This window comes from Nycticebus coucang, chromosome 14 (genome assembly GCF_027406575.1).
Source record: "Nycticebus coucang isolate mNycCou1 chromosome 14, mNycCou1.pri, whole genome shotgun sequence".
Taxonomy (NCBI): domain Eukaryota; kingdom Metazoa; phylum Chordata; class Mammalia; order Primates; family Lorisidae; genus Nycticebus; species Nycticebus coucang.
Window position 1 is genome coordinate 64,643,044 of NC_069793.1, and position 27,683 is coordinate 64,670,726.

General features: G+C 45.9%; 2 protein-coding genes across 36 annotated transcripts in view; one reads left to right on the top strand and one right to left on the bottom strand.

The window, feature by feature from the left end:
• PGAP2 (post-GPI attachment to proteins 2) overlaps window positions 1–15,936 on the bottom strand; it is a 29,827-nt gene extending 13,891 nt beyond the window's left edge. For 4 of the 33 annotated variants that reach the window (XM_053560833.1, XM_053560849.1, XM_053560853.1 and 1 more), the window contains exons 1-4: window positions 15,696–15,914; window positions 7,028–7,167; window positions 3,064–3,442; window positions 150–324 (exon numbers count right to left, since the gene is read on the bottom strand). In XM_053560833.1, coding sequence (XP_053416808.1) covers window positions 150–283 — 134 coding nt within the window. In that variant the 5' untranslated portion in view covers window positions 284–324; window positions 3,064–3,442; window positions 7,028–7,167; window positions 15,696–15,914. The other 29 variants (XR_008374168.1, XR_008374167.1, XM_053560850.1 and 26 more) reach the window with 20 other exon arrangements.
• A 38-nt stretch (window positions 15,937–15,974) lies between these two features.
• The window catches only part of NUP98 (nucleoporin 98 and 96 precursor), a 140,291-nt gene continuing 128,582 nt past the window's right edge, over window positions 15,975–27,683 (top strand). For all 3 annotated transcript variants that reach the window (XM_053560822.1, XM_053560823.1, XM_053560824.1), the window contains exon 1: window positions 15,975–16,290. The gene's annotated coding sequence lies outside the window, so the exon portion shown is untranslated. The remainder of the gene's footprint in view (window positions 16,291–27,683) is intronic.

Here is a 27,683-nt window from a genome sequence, read left to right on the forward strand (position 1 = left end):
GAACTTGCCATCTCCGGCATATGGGACTGGCGCCCTACTCCTTGAGCCACAGGGGCCGCCCCATGGCTAATTCTATTAAAACAGATTCAGGAGACAAAGAAGATCCAGATAGACCTGAAATTGAGGTATCAGTGCCCCTTAAGGCCTACCCCACAGTGTGTGGCCGTTGTCTCCTTGAAGTGGAAGAGCAGGGACCAGAGGATGCAGAAGAGGAAGGCGACAAGTGGACAGCAGACCGTGACCAGGGCCACCAGGGTGAAGCGGAGCCGGACCAGGGTCCCATCCCGGTCCAGCGGCAGTGGGACCTGGTACATCTTGTCAGACCTAGGGATGGAGTGGCATGCTGTCAGGGCCTCAGGCAGCAGGGCTGGGACTCAGTGGTGAAGTCAGCCCTTGTCATCAGTCCTAAATTTAGCTGTGCTATGGGATAAGGAGTCTGAGAGGGAAGTCACCTAAACTTGAATAGCTCCTAACCTGGGTGAAGAAGACTGACTCGGAATCCCAAGACAATATTTCACCTGAATATCAAAGAGAAACAATGCACCAAATCTGTGCTGATCTCTCCTTGTTTCAAGAACCAACCCTAAAACCTACCATCTCCTCCCCCAAGCCTTTGAGCCTCAGGCCCAGCCTCTAAGCTTCTGGGCTTCTTGTCAGCTCTCACTGCCTAGGGCCCGCCTGAACCTTCAGTCCCTTTCCAGGCTTTGTGTGCTCTCTGAGTCTGCACAGTGTAGTCACAGAGCAGAGATTCTACAGAAGCAAACAGAACTTCGACTGCCTGCTTATCCCCGCCTGCTGCCTCACGTGCTCTGAGGGTGAAAGGCTTTGCAAAATCAGGCCTGGCGTTAGCCTATGTTTGCTGTTTGCTAGAAAGACCTGCTTTATCAGCTTCTGGAAGATTCCCAGAGCCCATTATCTTCCTGTGACTAGGTGAGGGCTCCTGAGCACTGTGATTTCCCATCCAGACAAGGACAGGAATTGTAATAGCTAAATATACACCAACAATCCTAGCCTAACCCCCAGATGGAGAAGTTAAAGCAGAAATCTGCTCAGGGTCATATAGCAAATAGATGGAAGAGCCGGCAATAGAAAGATGTGGGGCCCACAAAGACCTAACACACTGCAACTTTGGTCTTTCTTGACCCCTTCCTCTCTGCATCAGAGCTCTGGGAAGAAAGGTCAAGTTAGGACTGGAGTGAGAGAGGAAAAGGGGTGTCTATCCATAGAAGAAGAAAAGGAAAACCCAAATCCTACATAGATGAGCCAGTTATCCCTGTTACCAATGAAAAGATAGAAAAATCAAGATGCAGAGAGAGAAAATCTTTCCTTCCTCAAAACTATATGCTGAGTCTGAGAGAAAGCCATACCCAGGAATTTAGGCTCCTTGTTGCCAGGTTAGGGCTGGCTCCAGATACAGAAAGAACTTGCCCTTCTGGGCTCAAAGACCTACTCAAATCAAGTCCCAACTCTTCAGGGCCCCACCCTCATGACTCTCCTCTCTAGTTCCACCCTCATTCTAGAACAAGCCAGGTAGATAACACCTCTACATTCTCAACTATCTTCCCCTCCTACAGGCCCAATCAGGCAGTCTGCCCCACTGCTTAAGTTCCTCTCTCCCTTTTGGGGGTAGGGAAATCAGGGATATCCCTGGGGACTTGCAAGTGGCTATGGTGAGCCTCCTAGATCAAACACATTCCCTATACTATCTTTAAATAAACAGTAACTCCCGTAGAGCCCGAAACGGGGAGCATTTTCCCCACTTAGCTCAAACCCAGACTTTTAAGTTGCAGTAGCACTAGTCCCCCCCCCCCAACCTCCTTTTCTGAAGCTTGCTCCCCCAGATCCACTGGGATCCCCAAATTGAAGACCAGATCTTCAGGGAATAAATAGGCACTGCCCAAGGCTGGGGGTGATGGGGAGGTTCAAGGAACAGTCTGCTATATTTCTTAGAGGTATGCCTGGGCTCCCTTTTACCTGTGTGACCTTAGGCAAGCCACCTATACACTCAGAGCCTGTTTCCACAGGATGGCTTTCATTACTTATAGGGTTCCTCCCACTTAGTCACTCTACTCTTCCACACCTCAAGGCTGGGAACTCACTACCTAAAGGGCAGTTGTTAAGCCCTCAAACAACTCTTTCTCACTGGTACTACTCAGCTTAAAACTGCTTTCCCAGAAATATTCCTACCTCATCACCAAAGCCTCTAGAGATCTTTGGAGCCTCTAGTCCAAATCCACATTTACTGGGTGCTATGAAGTACTAAGCACCCTGCTCAGCATTTGATATACATGCTTTTTTTTTTTTTTTTTTTTTTAGAAATAGGGTCTCTGGAGCACAGTAGAGCAATCGTAGCTCTCTGCAACATCAAACTCCTGAGCTCAAGCTCCTACCTCAGCCTCCTGAGTAGCTAGGATTATAGCTAATTCAAGCACCACCAATTTCAGCTAATTTGTTTTTTATTACTATGTTTAGTACAGGTAGGGTCTCAATATGTTAACCAGACTGGTCTGAAACTCCTGGGCTCAAACCATCCTTCCAGTTCTGCCTCCCAAAGTGCTGGAATTACAGGGCTGAGATGCTGCACAGGAATACATACATTGTTTCTTAATCCTCACTCTTATTCTATGAGCTAGGCGCTACAGCCTGTTATGTTTCCATTTCACAGATGAAAAAACTGAAGCTCAGGAAGGCTAAAAATATTTACTTACGGTCACAGGCTAATAACTGGCAGTGCTAAGATTGGAAACTAGTCTACAGGGTTCCACCCCCTTCCTCCCATCCACTTCACCTAAGAGGAATCATAATCGAGAAGCCCTGCTGAGTCAAAAAAGGGAGGGCTCAACCCCAGCTCACCCAGCACCATGTGGGGCGTGGGGCGTGGGGTGGGGGGAGAGGGGAGGTTAGCTCAATAAGTCTGGAGAGTAGCAGTTCCTGGAATACGCAGTTTTGCCACAGGAGAGCAGTCACCAGGACCCCCAGAACTCGGGTCCGGCCCTGCTGAGGCTGGACCGCATGGCCAAACTCGCCCAAGCGGCCATCTGGCATACCCAGCCCTATACTCACCAAGGTAGTGGTGACCGGGACGCCGGCGCAGGCCGGAAGCCAGAGAACCTGGGGGGCGGGGGAACCCAGGCCCGGAGTGGGGGTCTAGCTCCAGGGGGCGGGTCCGATCGGAACGGCAGGGGCGGGGCCGGTGCGCTGGAGGCGGAACTTAAGGAGGAAACTGCGCCCGGATCCTTTGTAGGCTCCTCCCTGCTTCTGTAGGGACCCAGATACCTGGCTCTCCCCCTTAATGTGGTGTCTCCTCAAGCCGTGCCTCTCGATCCCTGGTCTGCCTCACCAATTTCAGCTGCGTGAGGACAGCGGATGAGCCCTGGACATCTGGATTTAACATGTTAGATAAATCACCTTGTCACCTTACCTCTCAGCTGCGTTCCATCACCTGTTGAAAGAACATAAAATTAATTCAACAAGGCCCTGATTTCTCTCATTCCCTGACCCTGGTCTCTCTGCCTCCCTACCTATTCTCACTGGATTATCCTGCCTCTCCTTCTGAAACATTAAAGCAGTTTTATCTCAACGTCGGCACCCTTCCCCCAAATTTTGCTCTCCAAAACTTTCTGGGGACTTTTCAACAAAGGGAAAGGTAGTAAGATCAGGGAGGCTCACTCTAGAAACTGTGGCCCAGTGCTGCTCACACCTTTAATCAGGAGAGGGCGCTCTGCCCTGTCCGGAGAGACTCTCCAGTCCCCAGCCTTGGGTCACTCCCTGCAAGAACAGGATTGATTTCCAGAAAACAGTTGTTAAGGTTTCCTTCCCTCCATGACCCTGTCTGATCCATAAACCTGAGGAAGAACCCAGATTCCTCTTTTTTAATATCTTTTTTTTTAGACCGAGTCACTCACTATGTTGCCCCAGGGTAGAGCGTGGTGGGGTCAGCCTAGTCAGCCAACTTCAACCTCCTAGTTTCAAGCTATCTTCCTGCCTCAGCCTCCAGAGTAGCTGGGACTAAAGGTGCCCGCCAAGACACTGGCTAATTTTTTCTAGTTTTTTAGTAGATACAGGTCTCACTCTTGCTCAGGCTGGTCTGCAACTCCTGAGCTCAAGGGATCCTTTTGTCTTGGACTCCCAGAGTGCTAGAATTACAGGCATGAGCCAGTGAACCACCTCATCTCTGAGGTAGACACGGTTACCATCACATCTTTCCTATTTACATCTTCATGGTAATAACACATTCTGAACACTCTTTATGGCCTAGGAAGTCTAATTTTTTTTTGAGACAGAGCCTCAAGCTGTCACCCTGGGTAGAGTGCCATGGCATCACAGCTCACAGCAACCTCCAACTCCTAGGCTCAAGCGATTCTCCTGTCTCTGCCTCCCAAGTAGCTGGGACTACAGGCGCCTGCCACAACGCCCAGCTATTTTTTGGTTGTAGTTGTCCTTGTTTGGCAGGGCCGGGCTGGATTTGAACCCGCCAGCTGTGTTGTACGTGGCTGGTGCCTTAGCCGCTTGAGCTACAGGCGCTGAGTCTCAAAGAAATTAGTTAGCAACTCCCCAAGGTTTTTAGGATCAAGAGCAAATTCCTTAGTGTTATATTCTTTTTCTTTCTTTCTTTTTTTTTTTTTTTGAGACAGTGTCAATTTATGGTCCTTGGTAGAATGCCATGGCGTTATAGCTCATAGCAACCTCAAACTCTTGGGCTCAAGCGATTCTCTTGCCTCAGCCTCTCAAGTACCTGGGACTATAGGCGTCTGCCACAATGCCAGGCTATTTTTAAAGAAGAGGTCTCCCTTTGGCTCAGGCTGTTCTCAAACCTGTGAGCTCAGGCAACCCACCTGCCTCCGCCTCCAAGTGCTGGGATTAAGGCGTGAGCCACAGTACCTGGCCACTTAGTGTTATATTCAACATTCTTCATGATCTGGCACTCCTTCAGCACCACAAATTTTACATTATAGTTACACTGCCTGCTTCTATGAAGCTTAACTTCTTCTTCTTCTTCTTTTTTGGAGACAGAGTCTCATTACGTCACCCTTGGTAGAGTGCTGTGGCATCACAGCTCACAGCAACCTCAAACTCTTGGGCTTAAGTGATTCTCTTGCCTCAGCCTCCCACATAGCTGAGACTACAGGTGCTTGCCATAATGCCTGGCTATTTTTTTGTTGTAGTAGTCATTGTTGTTTGGCAGGCCCAGGCTGGGTTTGAACTTGCCAGCCCCGGTGTATGTGGCTGGCACCCTGGCCGCTGAGCTACAGGCACCAAACCTCACAGATCCTTTTCATGATGAAGACATCCTTCTTGGATGGTTTTAAACTACCCACCCCAGACTCACTCATCTTGCTCTAGCCCTTTTCTGACTTAAACAGTAACTAAATCTTCCTTGTTGTACAGAACTTTCTCTAGCTCCCCTTTCACTTCTAGGATGAAGTCCTAATTGGCCCTCCTGGGCCCAGTTAGCTCTTTCTTGAATCTACACTTTCTCTTTGCTTGCTCATCTGGCCTGGAATGTTCTCTCTTCTCCTTTCCATCTCAGGAAATGCTATAAAGGTATTGATTAGGCCTGGCGCTGTGGCTGACAACTGTAATCCCAGCACTGTGGGAGGCTGAGATGAGAGGATTGCTTGAGCTCAGGAGTTCGAGGCTTGTCTGAATGAGAGAAGACCCCGACTCATGAAAAAAAAAAAAATGGAAAAACCCAGCCGGGCACCACGGCGAGTGCCTGTAATCCCGGCGGCTCCAAGGAGGATGCCCACAGCCTGAGTCCAAGATTGCAGTGAGCTATGACGTCATTGGACTCTGCTCAGGGCATAGGGTAGAACTCTGTCTCAACAACAAGAAAAAAAAAGGGAAAATAAAAAAGGTATTGATTAGGTTGAGCATTGTGACTTACTCCCATAATCCCAGCACTTTGAGAGGCCAAGCCAGGAGGATTGCTTTAGGCCAGGATTTTGAGACCAGTCTGGGCAACACAACAAAACTCTGTACAACAAATAAAAAAATTAGCTAGACTTGGTGGTATCCACATGTAGTCCCAACTACTTGAGAAGCTGAATTAGGAGGATCATTTGAGCCCAGCACTTCAAGATTACAGTGAGGTATGATTGTGTCACTGTATTCCAGCATGGGTGACAGAGCAAGACTCTCTCTTTCTCTCTCTCACATACACACACACACACACACACACACACACACACACACCCAAAAGTATGATTAGCATGACACTTTGGTAAATTAAGAATGGATGTGGGGGCGGCGCCTGTGGCTCAGTCGGTAGGGCGCCGGCCCCATATACCGAGGGTGGCGGGTTCAAACCCGGCCCCGGCTGAACTGCAACCAAAAAATAGCCGGGCGTTGTGGCGGGCGCCTGTAGTCCCAGCTGCTCGGGAGGCTGAGGCAAGAGAATCGCTTAAGCCCAGGAGTTGGAGGTTGCTGTGAGCTGTATGATGCCATGACACTCTACCAAGGGTCATAAAGTGAAACTCTGTCTCTACAAAAAAAAAAAAAAAAAAAAAAAAGAATGGATGTGAAGTATGATTAGCACGACACTTTGGTAAAGGGAGACTCTGTCTCTACAAAAAAAAAAAAGAAAAAAAAAAAAAAAAAGAATCAATGTGGTAATTTCTAAGGAGAGCACTAAAATAATAATAGAAATAGAGAATTTTTTTTTTTTTTTTTGTAGAGACAGAGTCTCACTGTACCGCCCTCGGGTAGAGTGCCGTGGTGTCACACAGCTCACAGCAACCTCTAACTCTTGGGCTTACACGATTCTCTTGCCTCAGCCTCCCGAGCAGCTGGGACTACAGGCGCCCGCCACAATGCCCGGCTATTTTTTTGTTGCAGTTTGGCCGGGGCTGGGTCTGAACCTGCCACCCTCAGCATATGGGGCCGGCGCCCTATCACTGAGCCACAGGCGCCGCCCTAGAGAATTTTTTTTTTTTTTTTGAGACGTTTCAAGCTGTCACCTTGGGTAAAGTGCCATGGCATCATAGGTCACAGCAACCTTCAACTAGGGCTGGAGCAATCATCTTACCTGTTATTTTTATTTTTATTTTTAGTAGAGATGGAATCTCGCTCTCGCTCAAGCTGGTCTCAAACTCATGAGCTCAAGCAATCCACCGGCCTCGGCCTCCCAGAGTGCTAGGATTACAGGTATGAGCCACCTCGCCCGGCCTAGAAATAGAGAATTTAATTTCAAAGCTGGTATGGTAGGAAAAATGGAATAATCCAAAAGAATGTAAGAAAGGAGAGATAAATGTTCAATAAGTAGTGAAAAAGTGCTCAACATTATTAGTCATTAGGGAAATGAATATCAAAATGACAATGAGATACTACTTTGTACCTGCAGAATGGCTATAATGGAGAAAAACTAAAAGGAAAATAAGTATTGGCTAGGATGTGGAGAGGAGAAATTGGAACCTTCTTATATAATACTTGTAGGAATGTAGAATGGGGCAGCCACTTTGAAAAATAGTTTGGAAGTTCCTGACTGACACGAACTTGGTTAAACACCAAGTTCTCATATGACCCCACAATTATACTCCTTGGTATTTACCCAAAAGAACTGAAAATAGGTACTCAAATAGATCCGCGTACATGCTTATTCACAGCAGCACTATTCGCAATAGCCAAAAGATGGAAACATCTCAAATGTTCACCAACAAATGAATGGATAAAAAAATTGTAATAGGGCGGCGCCTGTGGCTCAAGGAGTAGGGCGCCGGTCCCATATGCCAGAGGTGGCGGGTTCAAACCTAGCCCTGGCCAAAAACCAAAAAAAAAAAAAAAAAAAAAAAAATTGTAATATATCTACACAATGGAATTTTATTTGTCCATAAAAAGGAATGAAGTACTGATACATGTTATAACCCACTAAACCCTGAAAACACGCTAAGTGGAAGAAGCAAAACACAAAAAATAGCATACTGTATGATTCCTTTTATAAAAAAATGTAAGAATAAATAAATCCATGGAGACCAACTGCAGATTGGTGGTTACCAGTGGCTAGAGGAAGAGGGGAAGAGGGAAATACTGCTTAGTTGATAAGGGGTTTCACTTTGCAGTGATAGAAATATTTGGAACTGGCTACAGATAGTAGTTAAACCACACTGTGATGTACTAAATGCCATTGTATGGTTCATTTTAAAAGTGTAAAAATTTACCTTATGCAGAATTCACCTCAATTATTTTATTTTATTTTATTTTTTAAAGGAGGATTTGTCTTTATTTTTATTATTTTTTTTGCAGTTTATTTATTTATTTTTTTGCCGGGGCTGGTTATGAACCCGCCACCTCTGGTATATGGGGCCAGTGCCCTACTCACTGAGCTACAGGCACCGCCCCACCTCAATTATTTTTAAAAATTAAATTAAAAAAACTAACACACTAAATCAGAAATAAACCATTTGACAGGTAGAAAAAAAAAACTTAAGGGCTGTGAGCGGTAGCTCACACCTGTAATCCTAGTACTCTGGTAGGCTGAGGTGGATGGATTGCTGTTGAGCTCACAGGCTTGAGCCCAGCCTGAGCAAGAGCAAGACCCCATCTATAAAAGCCAGGTGTTGTGGCGGGCACCTGTAGTCCCAGATTCTTGGGAGGCTGAGGCATGAGGATCCCTGGAGCCCAAGAGTTTGAAGTGGCTGAGAGCTGTGACACTACAGCACTCTACCAAGGGTAACAAAGTGAGACTCTATCTCAAAAAAAACCTCCAAGGCTTAGTGCCTGTAGCTCAGCAGCTAGGGCACTAGCCACAGACACTGGAGCTGGCGCGTTCGAACCCAGCCCAGGCCTGCCAAACAACAATTACAACAAAAAAATAGCCGGGCGTTGTGGTGGGTGCCTGTAGTCCCAGCTACTGGGGAGGCTGAGGCAAGAGACTCGTTTAAGCCCAAGAGTTTGAGGTTGCTGTGAGCTGTGACACCATAGTACTCTACCAAGGGTGACATAGTGAGACTGTCTCAAAAAAAAAAAAATAAAATAAAATAAAAGATAATAGGGCAGTGCCTGTGGCTCAAAGGAGTAGGGCACCGGCCCCATATACTGGTGATGGGTTCAAACCTGGCCCCGGCCCAAAACTGCAAAATAAATAAATAAATAAATACTTAAAAACACAGACTTACTGTATAATCCAGCAATTTCACTTCAATTTTCAATTGAAGGCATTAACCCAAGAGAATAGAAAGCATATCCACAAATATAAATGTTCACAGTAGCATTATTCACAATAGCTAAAAAGTTAAAACAACCCAAATATCCATCAACTGATTTATGAATAAACAAAATGTGGTAATACCCATGCAATGGAATATTATTCAACTATAAAAAGGGAGCACTAAGACATGCTACACACCATGCTAAGTGAAAAAACCCAGCACAAAAGTCAAATATTGTATGATTCTACTTATATCAAATGTCCAGAACAGGCAATCCATACAGAAAAGAGATTAGTGGTTGCCAGGGTCTAAGAGAAGGGGAAGATAGGAAGTTTCTTTTGGGGGTTAAAAAATGACCTGGTGTAAGACAGTAGGACTCTGTCTTTTTTTTTTTTTTTTTTTTTGTAGAGACAGAGTTTCACTTTATCGCCCTCGGTAGAGTGCCGTGGCATCACACAGCTCACAGCAACCTCCAACTCCTGGGCCTAGGCAATTCTCCTGCCTCAGTCCCCGGAGTAGCTGGGACTGCAGGCACCCGCCACAACGCCCGGCTATTTTTTGGTTGCAGTTTGGCTGGGGCCGGGTTTGAACCCACCGCCCTCGGTATGGGGCCGGCGCCTCACCGACTGAGCCACAGGCGCCGCCCAGTAGGACTCTGTCTTAATCAATCAATCAATCAAGATAAAATAAAGCAAAATAAAATAAAAGGCCAGGCACAGCAGCTCATTCCTATAATTCTAGCTACTGGGATTTTGGGGGGCTGAGATGGGGAAACTACATGAGGCCAGGAACTTGAGACCAACTTGAGCAACATATCGAGACCCCCCATCTTAAAAAAAAAAAAAAAAAATACTCCTAGGGCGGCGCCTGTGGCTCAGTGAGCAGGGCGCCGGCCCCATATACCAAGGGTGGCGGGTTCAAACCCAGCCCCAGCTAAACTGCAACAAAAAAATAGCCGGGTGTTGTGGCGGGCGCCTGCAGTCCCAGCTACTCCGGAGACTGAGGCAGGAGAATTGCCTAGGCCCAGGAGTTGGAGGTTGCTGTGAGCTGTGTGATGCCATGGCACTCTACTGAGGGCGATAAAGTGAAACTCTGTCTCTACAAAAAACAAACAAACAAAAAAAAAATACTCCTAACATAATTGATGCTATTGAAGAAAAAAAAAATAGTCAGGCTTGGTGGTATGCATCTGTAGTCTCAGATACTTGAAAGGCTGAGGGAGGAGGATTGGCTTGAGCCAAGGAGTTTGAGGTTTCAGTGAGCTGTGATGACACCACTGTACTCTAGCCTGGGCAACAAAGCCAGAGATGGTCTTGAGAAAAAAAAAAAAAATAAAGTAGAGAAACGGAAAGATTTGGACAAATGCAAAGTATAAAATGTGTTAGCTAAAATCCTGACACCAGGAAATTAATTAAATGTAACGGACTAAATGGTCTCTAAAAATCCAGTTACATGCTATTTCCAAACCTCACCCTTCCTTATCAGGTTATAGGAAAATAGAAAGAGAATCAATATTTACATGAGGGGGCCAAGCACGGTGGCTCACGCCTGTAATCCTAGCACTCTGGGAGGCCAAGGCAGATGGATGCTTGAGCTCAGGAGTTCGAGACCAACCTGAGCAAAAAATTGAGACCCCCATCTCTACTAAAAATAGAAAAAACTGAGGCAAAAGGATCACTTGACCTCAAGAGTTGGAAGTTGCTGTGAGCTATGATGCCACAGCACTCTATCCAGGGTGATAGCTTAAGACTCTCTTAAACAAGAAAAATATTTACATGAGTGTTTACTATGGGCCAAATAGTACTGAAGACTTGCAAATTCTATTACCTTATTTGACCTTCACAACCTTGTTACAAAATATAAAGTATTGTACCCATTTCATAGACAAGGAAACAGGTGCACAAAAATAGCTAAATAATTTGTGGAAAACATTAAAAAGTAGATCTAGGACTTGAAGTTAGTTCTGTTTGACTCAAACTCTGCTGCTTTTCCCAGTGTACCATATAAGAAATCTAGAACCATCACTCCCATCACTCCAGAAAGAAGTCTCTTACTCTTCCATGATGTTGTGCTCTTTTTTTTTTGAGACAGAATCTCAAGCTATTGCCCTGAGTAAAGTGCACAGCTCACAGCAACCTCAAACTCCTGGGCTTAGGTGATTCTCTTGCCTCAGCCTCCCAAGATCTTGCACTCCTTACAGGTTTGTCTCTTCCCTGAACACCAACACCTTCATTATTGCCTACAGTGAGTTCTGAAGTCATGTGTATAAGAGACTGGGAGCTCCTAGGACAGAGATGGACTTTCCTTAGGTCTTTCTTGGCAAGAGCAAAATGTTGAGCCATGGACATCTTTGGGCTCCTAAAGCCTAGGACAAAGCTTGCCTCAGCAAGCATATGTGGGCATTCACCAAACTCCTTGTCTTCAGAGTAGAAGGAAGATGATAACCGAGAGGAGTGTTGAGAATTATATAGAGTAGGACTGGGTGGCTCCACAAAGATGTCTTCCCTTGTCAGAAGTCCTTGGAAATGATGACCTGTGCATCACATGCTTACCAAAGTACCTAATAAGAGTTGCTTAGAAATCATATCACCACCCAGTAGGGTGCTGGCCACATGCACTGGGGCTGATGGGCTCAAACCAGGCCTGAGCCTGCTAAACAACAACAAAATATATAGTTAGGCATTGTGTTGGGTGCCTATGGTCCCAGCTACTAGAGAGGCTGAGGCAAGGGAATATCTTGAGCTCGAGAGTTTGAGGTTACTGTGATGCCATAGCACTCTACTGAGGGCGACATGAGACTCTTTTCAAAAAAGGAAATCACATCATCAGGGTCACAGGAAATTCCTTCCTGGAGCATTCCTCATAGAATTGTGTATTATTCCAGTCTTTCCACAAGTATGCACTATTTTGCTGCATACCTATTAGTACTTTGGACTCAATGTACCTGTTTGCTTACTCACTTAAGACATATCTTTCAGAACTGTTTTATAGCAAAAGAAAAGATATATTTCTGAGCCTCCTTTCTCTGTCAGAATCCATGTCTTAGACTTAAGAGAATATTTAGAATGGAAACTCCTTGGTATTTTTAAAGAATATGTATCACCTATTGAGTGGCTTACCGTGTACTAGGTACTGTGGCGACTGCTTTACATGTATTATCTCATTTAATTCTCACAACAACCTGTGTGGTAAATACAGTTGTTACACTCATTTTATATACAAAGAAATTGAGTGTGGGAGGCACGTGTAGTCCCAGCTACGTGGGAGGCTGAGGCAAGAGAATTGCTTAAGCCCAAGAGTTGGAGGTTGCTATGAGCCGTGACGCCACAGCACTCTACTGGGGGCATCATAATAAGCCTCTGTCTCAAAAAAAAAAAAAAAAGAAATTGAGGTTCAAAGAGGCTAGGAAATTTGCCCAAATTCATTCAGTTAATACATGATTGGTTCCAGATTTAAACCCAGTGTTCGATGACTCCAAAGTCCACACTTCTGCTACTATTTCCACTAAAGAAAATAGATTACTCATTCATATATCACAAATCTAAAGCACTGGCCAGTTGTGGTGGCTCAAACCCGTAATCCTACCACTCTGAGAAGCCAAGCCAGGAGGATAGCATGAGCTCAGGAGTTGGAGACTAGCCTGAACAAGAGGGAGGCCTTGGCTCTACTAAAAATAGAAAAACTGGCCGGGCATTGTGACAGATGCTTGTAGTCTTAGTGACTAGGGAGATTTGAGGAGGAGGATTTCTTGAACCCAGGAGTTTGAGGTTGCTGTGAGTTAGGCTGATACCATGGTACTTTGGCCTGGGTGACAGAGACTCTGTCTCAAAAAAAAAAAAAAAATCTATGTATGCCTTTTGTTATAGACACCAAAATAAATAAATAGAGGAGAGGCTTAAACATAGTTGGGTTTGAGTAATAAAAGGGCAAGAAATCGGGTGGCGCCTGTGGCTCAGTCGGTAGGGCGCCGGCCCCATATACCGAGGGTGATGGGTTCAAACCCGGCCCCGGCCAAACTGCAACCAAAAAATAGCCGGGCGTTGTGGCGGGCGCCTGTAGTCCCAGCTACTTGGGAGGCTGAGGCAAGAGAATCGCTTAAGCCCAGGAGTTGGAGGTTGCTGTGAGCTGTGTGAAGCCACGGCACTCTACCGAGGGCCATAAAGTGAGACTCTGTCTCTACAAAAAATAAATAAATAAATAAATAAAGGGCAAGAAATCAAAGGTCCAGGAGGGCAGAGAGGAAGTTACTTTACTGTAACTGTTCAGGGAAAGCTAAGGACTTTCTGAAGTAGAGCAAAGGCAAGGAACAGTGGTGGGAACAAAGTGGTGTTCAGATGGAAGAGTTGGGGGAAGGTGGTTGTAGTCAGATGTTTAAAATAGCTTTACAATTTGTCCATCCATGTATTAATTTTTAGGGTGGAGGGAAACACATCAGTGGGGCCATGAGCTTGTAACCTCCAACCCATAGAAAATCTTTCGATGATCTCTATATAATCCTCTAGCCAAATTCCCAAGCAGACTTCCTGAGGGCAAGACTAACCATCCCCTACAACCTGTCTTCACATGCAGTCACGGCTTAGCCCCTCCTGAGATATACCACGACCTGCCCGAAGGCACAGTGGCCCCTCCTTTTAAAGCTCAGGACCTCCTCTTACTTGGAAGATCTGAGGCATCTTCTCCCCTCCTACTGTCATCTATCTTCATTGTCTCAATAACTGGATGTTTGGGCAATGAGCAAACATCCTAGGTTCCCTGTACCTAGACAGGGAACTATGTTGTAGTTTTGCAGTGCTTAATTTTTTTTTCCTCCTTCAAACATCTACTGAGCATTTACAATGTATCATTTCTTTCATCTCTGCAAATAATTCAGTTTTTTGTTTTTTTTTTTTTTTGCAGTTTTTGGCCGGGGCTGGGTTTGAACCCACCACCTCCGGTATATGGGGCCGGCGCCCTACTCCTTTGAGCCACAGGCGACGCCCAATAATTCAGTTTTTGTTTTTTTTTTTACATTTACTGATTTATTATAAAGTAATTACAAAGGATAAAACTGAAGAGATACCTAGGGCAAGGTTCTATGTGAAGGGGCACAGAGCTTCCAGCCCTCTGTGGGCACTCCGCACTACAGAAAACTCCACATGTTCAGCTATCTGGAAGCTCCACAAACCCGGTCCTTTTGAGGTTTTATGGAAGGTTTATAAGGTAAGCATGATTGACTAAATCACTGGCTATTGATGATCACCAAAGCCTTCAGCCCCTCCGAGGTTGAGACATGGGACTAAAATAATTCAGTTTTTTTTTTAACAAATAAATAAATAATCTCTAATCCCTTGCTACCACTGAAAAACCTATAGTATTTAGATTCACCTGTGTCTCCCCCACCCCCACCCCACCCATTTCAATCTTGCATTGATGTTCCAGAAGAGATCATGGCAGAGGTATGTCTGTATACGTTTTGCCGAGTACGGCTCCTGCTATTCTGTTTGAGATCTCCAACTTTCCCTCTTGTGCTATCAGGCTTATGCTCTGAGCTAGGCCCAAAGAGGAAAGGAACACCAAGAAACTGCAGCTCTGACCTCCACCACGAGCCCAGGACACAAAAAAACAAAACGTAAACAATAGGATACAAAGTGACAGGGAAGTAACGGAGGTTGGTGGAAACATTATGCAGGGGTTCTTTTTTTATTTTGAGACAGAGCCTCAAGCTATCGCCCTGAGTGGAGTGCTATGGCATCACAGCTCACAGCAACCTCCAACTCCTGGGCTTAAGCGATTCTCTTACCTCAGCCTCCCGAGTAGCTGGGACTACAGGCGTCCACCACAACACGCAGCCATTTTTTGGTTGCAGTTGTTATTGTTTGGCAGGCCCGGGCAAGATTCGAACCCACCAGGTGTGGTGTATGTGGCTGGAGCTTTAGCCGCTTGAGCTACAGGTGCCGAGCCTATGCGGGGGTTCTTAACGTGCATCTGGGTAGTTCCAAGAATGCTCATTTTTGCTTGGCGCCCATAGAAAAGTGGTTGCAGCGCCAGCCACATACACTGAGGGTGGCAGTTGGCAGGGCCAACTAAACATCGATGACAACCGCAACAAAAAATGGCCGGATGGTGTGGCGGGCTCCTGTAGTTCCAGCTACTTGGGAGGCTAAGGTAGGAGAATAGCTTGGGCCCAAGAGTTTGAGACTGCTGTAAGAGACGCCATGGCCGTCTACCGAGGGCAACATAGCCAGTCTCTGTCTCAAAAACAAACAAACAAACAAAGAAAACAAGAATCCTCATTTGTACTAGACTCTAAGGGCATCGTAAATGCTCTTAATATCTATCCCAGGAATTCAGAAACAGAAAAGGTATGTTGGCGCAAGCCTGGGTCATAAGAAATGAAGATCGGGATTTAGAGCCTCAGAACAGTCACAGGCAAACTAAGGGGACATAAGAACCTCCTTGAGAGAGCCGTCAGCTACGCACGTGGTCTGGCCAAGAAGTGCTGGCTGTGCGACCGTGAAGCCTTCCCATCACCGCCCGCGCGCTAGGGTAAGGAAAGGGTAGAATAGTTACCACGCCATTCTGGGGCCTTCCCTCTGATTGGCTGGTGCTCCCGCAGCTCAAGTACCTCCGCTCCCAGGAAGGGGGCGGAGCATCGTTATAACGTCACCACTCTTCTACCACAACCCACTGGGTGCTCCCCAACTCCAGCCTCTCACCAGTCCACTTCAAGGAGCCTGTGTGACGTCACGAATCGCCCACAGCCAACCGCGGTGGTGAGGAGCAGGACTCCATGTCTCCCCCGTCACCCCTCCCCTTTTCCTCCCCGTAATTCTTTTTGCCCCTCCTCTTCCCCTTCGCCTGTTTTCCGGAAGACCGCCTTCATGTTCTGTTTCAAAAGACTAGTTACCCAATGAATAACAGGGCGGAACTAGAGTGGCGGCCTCGTCTACCAATGCGCAGAAGGCGAGGGCGGAACGCCCAGAGCGAGCCTGTGAGGGTGGGCGGCGTGTGACGCAGTCGGGCCCTCTGCGCGCTGCGCCTGGAGCGGCGGCGGGTAGCAGCGGCGGCGGCGACGGTTTCGTGGCGGCCGCGCGCTGCTCTGTGAGCGGCGGGTGGCGGACGGGCCTGTGCCCTCACTCCTCGTACTTTCCCCCACCGCACCTCGGTAAGTGGGGAGCTGGAGCGGCGGCGGCTCCGCAAGCTCCTCCTCCCCTCAAGGCGGGCGGAAGCGCGGGGCGTCCCAGGCCCTCTCGGCTCTGAAGTCTCGCGCCCCGGCGCACACCTTCTGGTCTGGGGGAGGGGCGGGGCCCGCGACCCTGCAGCCCGGAGGGTCGACTTCCCAAGCCTTGGGAGGGAATGGACGTTGGTGGGGTCTAGGCCTGGAGTCTCCAGTTGCAGCCCACGCTAAGGGAACGTCTGTTTATCTGGTTGTACTCATTCATTCGTTCAGCGGTTATTGGGCGCCCACGGTGGGCCTGTCTTTTCGGTGGCAGCGGCTTGAGACCCGAATACGGTCTCATGGGCACTTCCTTCACCGTCGTGTGGGATGGGCTTTATTTGCCTTGGCATTTTTATGAGGGAAATGGGCAGCCTGAGGGTTAAGGGAGGGCAAGTCAGAAGTTTGTTAGCTTTTTAAGATAATACCTGAGAATTTGGGTCGGTTCAGTAGATTAAAAGGTTCTTTACTTCCACGTGTTCCATGTAAAGCTACATGAGAAAGATTGGGGTTCTGGATTATCGTAGCCATAAGGACCTTAGAAGTTGTGTTAGTGAGGTTTTATAGATGGAGAAATGGTGGCCCAGAGTAACTCAAATCTATAAATTTTTCTACTACCTCACCCTTCGAGAATGTTCCTGTCTCCCATTACTTAGGATTCCTTTTGAGGGGTTCGTGGAGTACGGACATTTGGTAGATAGAGGTAGATGTAGCGTTTCTGACTTAGTTGCTATCAATTACATTAAGATAGAAGCTTCTTTAGTGGTACCCTAACCTAGATGTCAAGAACTAAACTTAATAGCTGGGCATTGTGGCGGGTGCCTATAGTCCCAACTACTCGGGAGGCTGAGGCAAGAGAATCACCTAAGCCCAGGAGTTGGAAGTTGCTGCGAGCTGTGCCACCACGGCATTCTACCGAGGGCAATAAAGTGAGACTGTCTCTTAAAAAACAAACAAACAAAAAACACTAAACTTTGCTTAAAAGTTGGTTAAAGAATGTCAGTGATGTTTTGTATTAACATAAATAAAACGACAAGTCATTAGCTAGTTTCCCTTTCTAAATCTGAATTATTGTGTCTGCTACTGGGGACTCAGAGGAAAGTCCAGTTAATGACTTACAAAAGTACCAGAAAAGAAAGGAAACATAAGACTTGGAAAGTTAGACAGCAGTCACTTAGTATGTTATATTTTGGAACTCATGTCTCAGGTACAGAATTCAGAGTAAAGTTTTGTAGTAGACTAAGTGAGGAAATTAAACTCCATTTTGGAGGAAGAAACTAACTGGAAGAAAGAAAAGAGTGGTGATCATTCTCTGTGATGGTCTTATAAATTTGGAAAGAAATGTTAACTGGGTGACAGTATGTTTATTTGGTGGAAGAAGGTAAGATATTGAAAAAGAAAATGAGAAGTTGGACAGAATAGAAGTAAGGGAAAACACGTAAATAAGATTTTTTTATTTTTTTTTTGAGACAGTCTCACTTTGTTGCCCTGGGTAGACTTCTGTGGCATCTTGATACCTCACTGCAACTCAAACTCTTGCTCCCAAGTAGCCACCTGCCACAACGCCCAGCTATTTTTTTTTTTTTTTTTTGTAGAGACAGAGTCTCACTTTATGGCCCTCGGTAGAGCGCCGTGGCCTCACACAGCTCACAGCAACCTCCAACTCCTGGGCTTAAGCGATTCTCCTGCCTCAGCCTCCCAAGTAGCTGGGACTACAGGCGCCTGCCACAACGCCCAGCTAACGCCCAGCTATTTTTTTGTCATCGTTGTTTAGCAGGCCCGAGCTGGGTATGGAACCCAACCAGCCCCAGTGCATGTGGCCGGCCCCCCAACCACTGAGCTATGGGTGCTGAGCCAGTTTTTCTATTTTTAATAGAGAAAGAGTCTTGCTCTTTTTTTTTTTTTTTGGAGACAGAGCCTCAAGCTGTCACCCTGGGTAGAGTGCAGTGGCATCACACCTGACAGCAACCTCCAACTCTTGGGCTCAAGCGATTCTCCTGCCTCTGCCTCCCAAGTAACTGGGACTACAGGCGCCCCCACAACGCCCGGCTATTTTTTTGGTTGTAGCCGACATCTTTGTTTGGCAGGCCTGGGCTGGATTTGAACCTGCCAGCTGGGGTGTATGTGGCTGGCGCCTTAGCCACTTGAGCCACATGTGCCGAGCCCTTTTTTTTTTTTTGATACGGAGTCTCAAACTGTCACCCTGGGTAGATGCTGTGGCGTCATAGCTCACAGCAACCTCCAACTCAGGCTTAAGTGATCCTCTTCCCTTGGTTTTTCTTTTTTTCTTTTTGAGACAGAGTCTCACTATGTCACCATTGGTAGAGTGACCTGGCATCACAGCTCAACCCAAGAGCAACCTCAAACTCTTGGGCTTAAGCGATTCTTTTGCCTCAGCCTCCCAAGTACCTGGGACTACAGGTGCCCTCCACAACACCCAGCTATTTTTTTGTTGTAGTTGTCATCGTTTGGCAGGCTGGGGCTGAGTTGGAACCTGCCAGCCCCGGCGGATGTGGCTGGCACCCTAGCTAGCGGCTGAGCTACAGGTGCTGAGCCTAGTTTGTCTATTTTTAGTAGAGATGGGGGTCTCGTTTTTGCTCAAACTGGTCTCAAACTCGTGAGCTCAAGCTTTCCACCCACCTTGGCCTCCCAGGGATCTTGCTGTTCTTAACTCAGGCTGGTCTCTAATTCATGAGCTCAAAGCAATCTGCCCACCTCAGCCTCCCAGAGTGCTAGGATTACAGGCATGAGCCACCATGCTCAAGTGTAGTGTTTCCTTCCTTTCTCCCTCCTTCCCTCCCTCCCTCCCCTTCCTTCCCTGCCTCTCCTTCCTTGCCTTTCCTTGCCTTAAGCTGTCTATTCACAGCAACCTCCAACTCCTAGGCTCAAGGGATTCTCCTGCCTCTGCCCCTCAAGTAGCTGGGACTACAGGCACCCACCACAATGCCCCGCTATTTTTTTTTGTTGTTGTTGTAGCCGACATTGTTGTTTGGCGGGCCCTGGCTGGATTTTAAGCCACCAGCTAAGGTGTATGTGCCTGGTGGCTTAGCCGCTTGAGCCACAGGTGCCGAGCCTATAGTGTTTGCTTTTAAACTCAGTTAATGAATTGCCTTTGTTAAAATAGATTACCCAAGAAACACTCTTAAATATTTGAGATCTGGTATTGGGAAGCTGACAATTTGAGTCCTAGAGTCACTACTTTGTTCAGTTTCTACTTTCATCTCTTGTGGTAGCTTCTCTTTCTTTGGCATAAAAGAAGTCAAGATGTTATTTGAAAGGGGATAGGTCATTGGATAAATCAAGCAATCTCTGTTTTTGTGGAAAGGGCAAAAAACATTGTAGATGAATTGTTGAATTGGTATTATTAAATGCGATGTTACTGGGTGTGGTGGTGTGTGCCTATAGTCCATGCTACTCAGGATCCTGAGTTTTTTCAGAAAAATTGATGCTATGTAATTCTGTACATTTTTCCATTTCATTGATAGATGTGATGACACATAAATATGAATTGATGGGAGGAGTTGTTCCTTGCAATTTTTTTAGTAGGGAAACAAAAATTATTTCTTAAATATATAGCTCCAGGCCAGGCATGGTGGCTCACACCTATCATCCTAGCAAACTGGGAGTCCCAGACAGGTGAATTGCTTGAGCTCATGAGTTCCAGAGCAGGTTGAGCAAGAAGAGCGACACCCTGGTCTGTACTAGAAATAGAAAAACTAGTGGGGTGCTGTGGCAGGTGCCTGTGGTCCCAACTACTTTGGAAACTGAGATAAGAGGATTGCTTGAGCCCAAGAGTTTAAAGTTGGTGTGAGCTATGATGTATGGCATTCTACCCAAGGTGACTGAGTCTCAAAAAAAAGTTCTTTGACAGAAATGTAGAGAATTTATACAATTAATAATTTTTATTTATCAGTGACATTTATTTTAAGAGATAAGGTCTTGCTTTGTCACCCAAGCTGGAGAACTGGGGTAAGATCATAGCTCACTGCAGCCTCAAACTCCTGGACTCAGGCTGTCCTCCTGCCTCAGCCTCCTGAGTAGCTGGGACTATAAGAGTGTACCACCACGCCTAGTTAAATTAAAATTTTTGGAGAGAGAGTTATTATGCCTAGGCAGGTCTCAAAACTTGTGGCCTCAAGTAGTCCTCCTCCCTTACCCCTGAGTCACTGGGAGTTTAGGCCTGAGGTACAGTGCCCAACTTGGGATTTGTTTTATTTATTTATTTTTTGAGACAGAGTCTTATTATGTCACCCTTGGTAGAGTGCGGTGGCATCACAGCTCACTGCAACCTCAAACTCTTGGGCTTAAGCAATTCTCTTGCCTCAGCCTCCCAAGTACCTGGGACTACAGGTGCCTGCCACAATGCCTGGCTAATTTTTGGTTGTAGTTGTTATTGTTGTTTGACAGGCTTGGGCTGGATACAAACCCACCAGCTCCAGTGTATGTGTTTGGTGCCACTGAGCTATAGGCGCCAAGCCTGTAGATTTTCTAGAGTTAGACAACAGCAAGTTAGAAATGTCTTGGAAAGCCTGCTTAGTCATTTAGATAGCACACAAAGTTGGCATTTGCTTGTTTCTTCCCACATTTCAGAGTTTGTCCACCATGTTTCTGGGTAGAAAACTAATTTTTATTGTTATATCCAGAGTTCACAAAACTTAAAAAACCAGACGTTAGTTTAGAGAGCTTCAGTTAGGACAGTAGGGTAATATATGCCTGTCCATTGGTGTACTGGTATGTTATAAGGCTATCTTCTGAGAGTCTGAAGTATTATTAGTTTTGAGCATGGAGGAATAAAATTGAAGATAAAATTAAAAGTCTGTGTTTCTGTATAGCATTTTTTTGTCTTTAAAAGAAATTTTTTTTTTTTTTTGAGACAGTCGCACTATGTTGCTGTTGGTAGAGTGCTTTGCCATCACAGCTCACAGCAAAATCAGACTCTTGGGTTTAAGCAATTTCTCATGCCTCAGCCTCCTAAGTAGCTAGCTAGGACTACAGGCACCCGCCACAATGTCCAGCTGTTTTTCTTTCTTTCTTTCTTTATTTGCAGTTTTTGGCCGGGGCTAGGTTTGAACCTGCCACCTCCAGCATATGGGGCTGGCGCCCTACTCCTTGGAGCCACAGGCGCCGCCCCCGGCTATTTTTTGTTATTGCAGTTGTCATTGTTTAGCAGGCCTGGGTTGGGTTCAAACCTGCCTGCCTCAGTGTATGTGGCTGGCTCCCTAACCACTGAGCTATGGATGCTAAGCCTAGATCTTTCCCTTTTATCAGAGAAATGTCTTTCCCTTATAGTGCTGGATCAGTACTACTAAATTTTGGTTTTGTAGGTTCCCCATTTTGAAGTAAACGCAGAGTAAGTCACTTCCCTTTAATTGGCAGTGTTCTTTTTCTAGGTGCTCTAGACTCTAGAGCAGTGATTTTCTTTTTTTCTTTTTCTTTTTGAGACAGAGTCTCAAGCTGTTGCCATGGGTAGAGTGCTATGGCGTCATAGCTCACAGCAACCTCAAATTCTTGGGCTTAAGCAGTTCTCTTGCCTCAGCCTCCCAAGTAGCTGGGACTACAGAGGCCTGCCACCATGCCTGGCTATTTTTTTGTTGCAGTTGTCATTGTTTTAGTTGGCCTGGGCCTGGGCCACGACCCTCGGTGTATGTGGCTGGCACCCTTACCCACTGAGCTACGGGAGCCGCCTAGAGCAGTAATTTTTTTTTTTTTTGTAGAGACAGAGTTTCACTTTATGGCCCTTGGTAGAGTGCCATGGCATCACACAGCTCACAGCAACCTCCAACTCCTGGGCCTAGGCGATTCTTCTGCCTCAGCCTCCCGAGTAGCTGGGACTACAGGCGCCCGCCACAGCGCCAAGCTATTTTTTTGTTGCAGTTCGGCCGGGGCCGGGTTTGAACCCACCACCCTCGGTATATGGAGCCACAGGCACCTCAGTGGTTAGGGCACCAGCCACATGTACCAGAACTGGCAGGTTTGAACTTGGCCCAGGCCTGCCAAACAACAATAACAACTACAGCCAAAAAAATAGCCAGGTGTTGTGGTGGGCACTTGTAGTCCCAGCCACTTGGGAGGCTAAGGCAGGAGAATCACTTGAACCCAAGAGTTTGAGCTTACTGTAAGCTGTGACACTACGGCACTCTACCGTGGGCAACATAGTGAGACTCTGTCTCCAAAAAAAAAAAAAAAGTGAATTAAATTATTATTATTATTATTATTATTTTTGTAGAGACAGAGTCTCACTGTACCGCCCTCGGTAGAGTGCTGTGGCGTCACACGGCTCACAGCAACCTCTAACTCTTGGGCTTAGAGCGATTCTCTTGCCTCAGCCTCCCAAGCAGCTGCAACTACAGGCGCCCGTCACAACGCCCAGCTGTTTTTTTTGTTGCAGCTTGGCGGGGGCTGGGTTTGAACCCGCCACCCTCGGCATATGGGGCCGGCGCCCTACTCACTGAGCCACAGGCGCCGCCTGGAATTAAATTATTTTTAAAAGAAGTTCAAAGCATAGTTAAGTGTGTGTGTGTATATATGTTTTTACTCCTTTTTTTGATCAACTAATATAAGTGTGCTGGGGAAGTTTATAGGTTCAAGTGTGCCATGAGATAAAAAAGGTTGGAAAAAACACTGCTCCCAGAGCATGGTTTTTTTGAGTCAGTAGCTTCATGTGTTGGGCACATTGCTTCTTGTGCCTCAGTTTCGTGCTTCATTGGATTCTTAGGACATTCATATGAAATAATTTCTTTCTTTCTTTTTGCAGTTTTTGGTCAGGGCTGGGTTTGAACCCGCCACCTCCAGCATATGGGGCCGGCGCCCTACCCCTTTGAGCCACAGGCGCTGCCCCATATGAAATAATTTCTAAAAGCATTTAGAACAGTGCCAGAGACATAGTAATACTAAGATGCTATTGTGTATTAATTTCTTTTTTGAGACAGAGTCTCACACTGTTGCCCTCGATAGAGCGTCGTGGCGTCAAAGCTCACAGCAACCTCAAACTCTTGGGCTTAAGCAATTCTCTTGCTTCAGCCTCCCAAGTAGCTGGGACTACAGGCGCCGAACCACAACGCCCGGATATTTTTTTTTTTGGAGACAGAGTCTCACTTTGTCGCCCTCAGTAGGGTGCTATGGCATCATAGCTCACAGCAACCTCCAGCTCTTGGGCTTAGGCTATTCCCTTGCCTAAGCCTCCCGAGTAGCTGAGACTATAGGCGCCCGCCACAACACCCGGCTATTTTTTGTTGCAGTTTGGCCTGGGCTGCGTTTGAACCTGCCACCCTCTGTATACTGTACCTTAACTCACTGAGCCACAGGTGCTGCCCGCCTGGCTATTTTTTGATGCAGATGCCATTGTTTTTAGCTGACCTGGGTGGGGTTGGAACCCGCCACTCCTAGTGTGTGTGGCTGGCTGGCACTGTAACCACTGTGCTATGGGCACTGAGCCCATGTATTATTTCTTCTAGGAAGATTGCAGCTTGGGATAGGTTAACATACTTGAAAGGACAAAGACTTGAATGGGTTAAGATGTCCCATACATTTCTGTATCTAGGATTACTTTTTTTTTTTAAATCAAGAGTCTCAAGTTGTCCCCCTGGGTAGAGTGCTGTGGGTCATAGCTCATAGCAACCTCCAACTCTTGGGGTCAAGTGATCCTCTTGCCTCAGTTTTTCTACCCTGTTTCCACGAAAATAAGGCGTCCTCTGAAAATAAGACCTACTTGCAGGAACGATAAGACGTCCCCTGAAAATAAGACCTAGCGCATTTTTGGGAGCACACCTTAAAATAAGACACTGTCTTATTTTCGAGGAAACAGGGTATTTTAGTAGAGACAGGGCCTTGCTTTTGCTCAGGCTGGTCTTGAATTCCTGAACTCAAGCAATCCATCCACCTAGGCCTCCCAGAATGCTAGGATTACAGGTGTGAGCCACTTCTCCCAGCCTTTTTTTTTTTTTGAATGGATTTAATGATATGAAAGTTTTGTCATTTTTTTTGTTTGTTTGTTTTTGTAAACAGAATCTCTCTGTTGCTGTGGAGTTTAGTACCATGGCATCATCATAACTCACAGCAATCTCAAACTTTCTTTTTTGGAGACAGTCTCAGTTTGTCACCCTTGGTAGAGTGCTATGGCATCACAGCTCACAGGATCCTCAAACTTTTGGGCTTAAGCTATTCTCTTGCCTCAGTTTTCTGAGTAGCTGGAATACCAGGTGCCTGCCACAATGCCCAGCTAATTTTTCTATTTTTAGTAGATACGTGGTTTCAGTCTTGCTCAGGCTGGTCTTAAACTCTTGAGTTTGGCTTCCCAGAGTGCTAGGATTACAGGGTAAGCCGCTGAGTCTGGCCTTCTACTATCTTTTTGTAGTGGAAAAGTACAGTTTGTACAAGTACATGTTTCATTTAGAAATTGGGTATCCAACCTGTGCCCTATCGGTGGGTCTACATGTTGATTTTGTGAAGACTTTTTGCTTATTTGTAGTGTCTGATGTGACAGTATTCACATACGTTATGTTTTGCTAATTGATTTTCTTTAGTGTTTGTGTATTTAATGTATGGTCCAAGACAACTGTTATTCCTCCAATGTTATTATTCCAGTGTGTGACAGAGAAAAATGGTGAAATGAATCAATATAGAAAAGCTTGAGTCCTCTACATTCTCTGTCCTATTGCCTTATTCCCCTTCTTTCCATAGACAATCACGTCTGTGGGTTTGGTGTGTTTTTCTTTTCTTTTCTTTTTTTTTTGTAATTTCCTGTAATTAATACTTGATTCCTCCTTGTATTTCTTGTCTTTTGTTGGATAGTTTACATTTTTGTTGCTATCACATTGGTCACTACGAAAGTTTTTTTATTTGTTTATTTTTTTATTTTTTCTTTCTTTCTTCTTTTTTTTTTTTTCAGTTTTTGGCCAGGGCTGTGTTTGAACCCACCACCTCTGGCATATGGGGCCTGTGCCTCACTCCTTTGAGCCACAGGCGCCGCCCTATTTATTTATTTTTTTGAGATAGAGCCTCAAGCCATCGCCCTGGGTAGAGTGCTGTGGTGTCACAGCTCACAGCAACCTCCAACTCTCGGGCTTAAGCCATTCTCTTGCCTCAGCTTCCCAAGCAGCTGGGACTACAGGCGCCCGCCACAATGTCCAGGCATTTTTTGGTTGTAGTTGACATTGCTGTTTGGCAGGCCTGGGCTGGATTCGAACCTGCCAGCTCTGGGGTATGTGGCTGGTACCTTAGCCACTTGAGCTACAGGTGCTGAGCCTTTTTATTTTTATTATTATTATTATTATTTTTTTTTTTTGCAGTTTTTGGCCAGGCCTGGTTTGAACCCACCACGTCCGACATATGGGGCCGGCGCCCTACTCCGTTGAGCCACAGGCGCTGCCCTTTATTTATTTATTTATTTATTTATTTATTTTTATTGTTAGGGATTCATTGGGGGTACAAGAAACCAGATTACACTGATTGCATTTGTTAGGTAAAGTCCCTCTTACAATCATGTCTTGCCCCCAAAAGGTGTGGCACACATGAAGGCCCCACCCCCCTCTCTCCTTCCCTCTCTCTTCCTTTCCCCACCCCCTCTCCTTCTTTCTCTTTTTCTTTCCCCATTCCCTAGCCCCACCTTGTCCTTAATTGTCATTAATTGTCCTCATATCAAGATTGAGTACATAGGATTCATGCTTCTCCATTCTTGTGATGCTTTACTAAGAATAATGTGTTCCACTTCCATCCAGGTTAATACGAAGGATGTAAAGTCTCCATTTTTTTAATGGCTGAATAGTATTCCATGGTATACGTATACCTGGTGTGTTTTTCTAATCTCCCTTTTTTATTAGGTATATACACACAATGTATCCACAAATGATTGTATTTTCTAATTTACATAAATGATCTGCCAAATGTGTCTTTTTGCAACTTGCTTTTTTTGTTTGTTTTGAGACAGAGTTTATGTTGCCCTTGGTAGAGTGCTGTGGCGTCACAGCTCACAGCAACCTCAAACTTGTGGGTTTAAACGATTCTCTTGCCTCAGCCTCCCAAGTAGCTGGGACTACAGGCACCCACAACATGTGCCAGGTTATTTTTTGTTGCAGTTGTCATTGTTGTTCAAACCCCCCAGTCCCGGTGCACGTGGGTGGCGCTATAACCACTGTGCTACGTACGGGTGCCGTGCCAAGCCACAAGTTGCTTTTTTTAAAAATTGAAATAACAGGGTAACTTTGTCCAAATGTTATGGTAATATCTTTTTCTTTTTTGTTTGTTTGTTTTGAGACAGATTCTCACTTTGTTACCCTAGGCAGAGTGCTGTGATGTCACAGCTCACAGCAACCTTAAATTCTTGGGCTTAAGCAATTCTCTTGCCTCAGGGTCCCGAGTAGCTGGGACTACAGGCACCTGCCAAAACACCTGGCTGTTTTTTTGGTTGGAGTTGTCAATGTTGTTCATCAGGCTGGGCTTATACCCGCCAGCCTTGGTGTATGTGGCTGGTGCTCTACTCTCTGAGCTACGAGCACTGAGCCTGATGTCCTATTCTTTTTGTTTTCTTTTACTTTTTTTTTTTCTCTTGAGACAAGAGTCTCACTCTGTCACCCTGGGTAGAGTGCTCTGGTGTCGTCATAGTCCACCTTTGTGTTTGCCCACACAGCCAGGATCCCCATTCAGTTTCTGGAGTCCACAGAGATTAAACTTTTTATTATTATTGTTATTATTATTAATTTTATTATTAAATCATAGCTGTGTACATTAATGCGATCATGGGGCACCACACACTGGTTTTATAGACCATTTGACATATTTTCATCACACTGGTTAATATAGCCTTCCTGGCATTTTCTTAGTTATTGTGTTAAGACATTTGTATACTACATTTACTAAGTTTCACGTGTACCCTTGTAAGATGCACCGTTGACACAGAGATTAAACTTATGACTCATTTACCCTACAGTCCTGACCTGGTCCATGTGATTATTTCTTGTTTCCTATAGAAAAAAATTAGAAAAGGCTTGATGCCTGTAGCTCAGCAGCTAGTGCGCCAGCCAGGTGCACCAGAGCTGACAGGTTTGAATCCAGCCCAAGCCTGCCAAACAACAATGACAACTACAACCAAAAAATAGCTAGGCGTTGGGGCTGGCACCTGTAGTCCCAGCTACTTGGGAGGCTGAGGAAAGAGACTCCCTTAAGCCCAAGGGTTTGAGGTTGCTGTGAGCTGTGACTCCATGGCACTCTACCGAGGGTGACATAGTGAGACTGTCTCAAGAAAAAAGGAAAAAAAAAAAAAACGGTATAAAAAGTGCATGGAATGTCATTGAGATTATTTTGAGAAAATATGGCAATCAAAATGATTTTTTTTGGCCGGGGCTGGG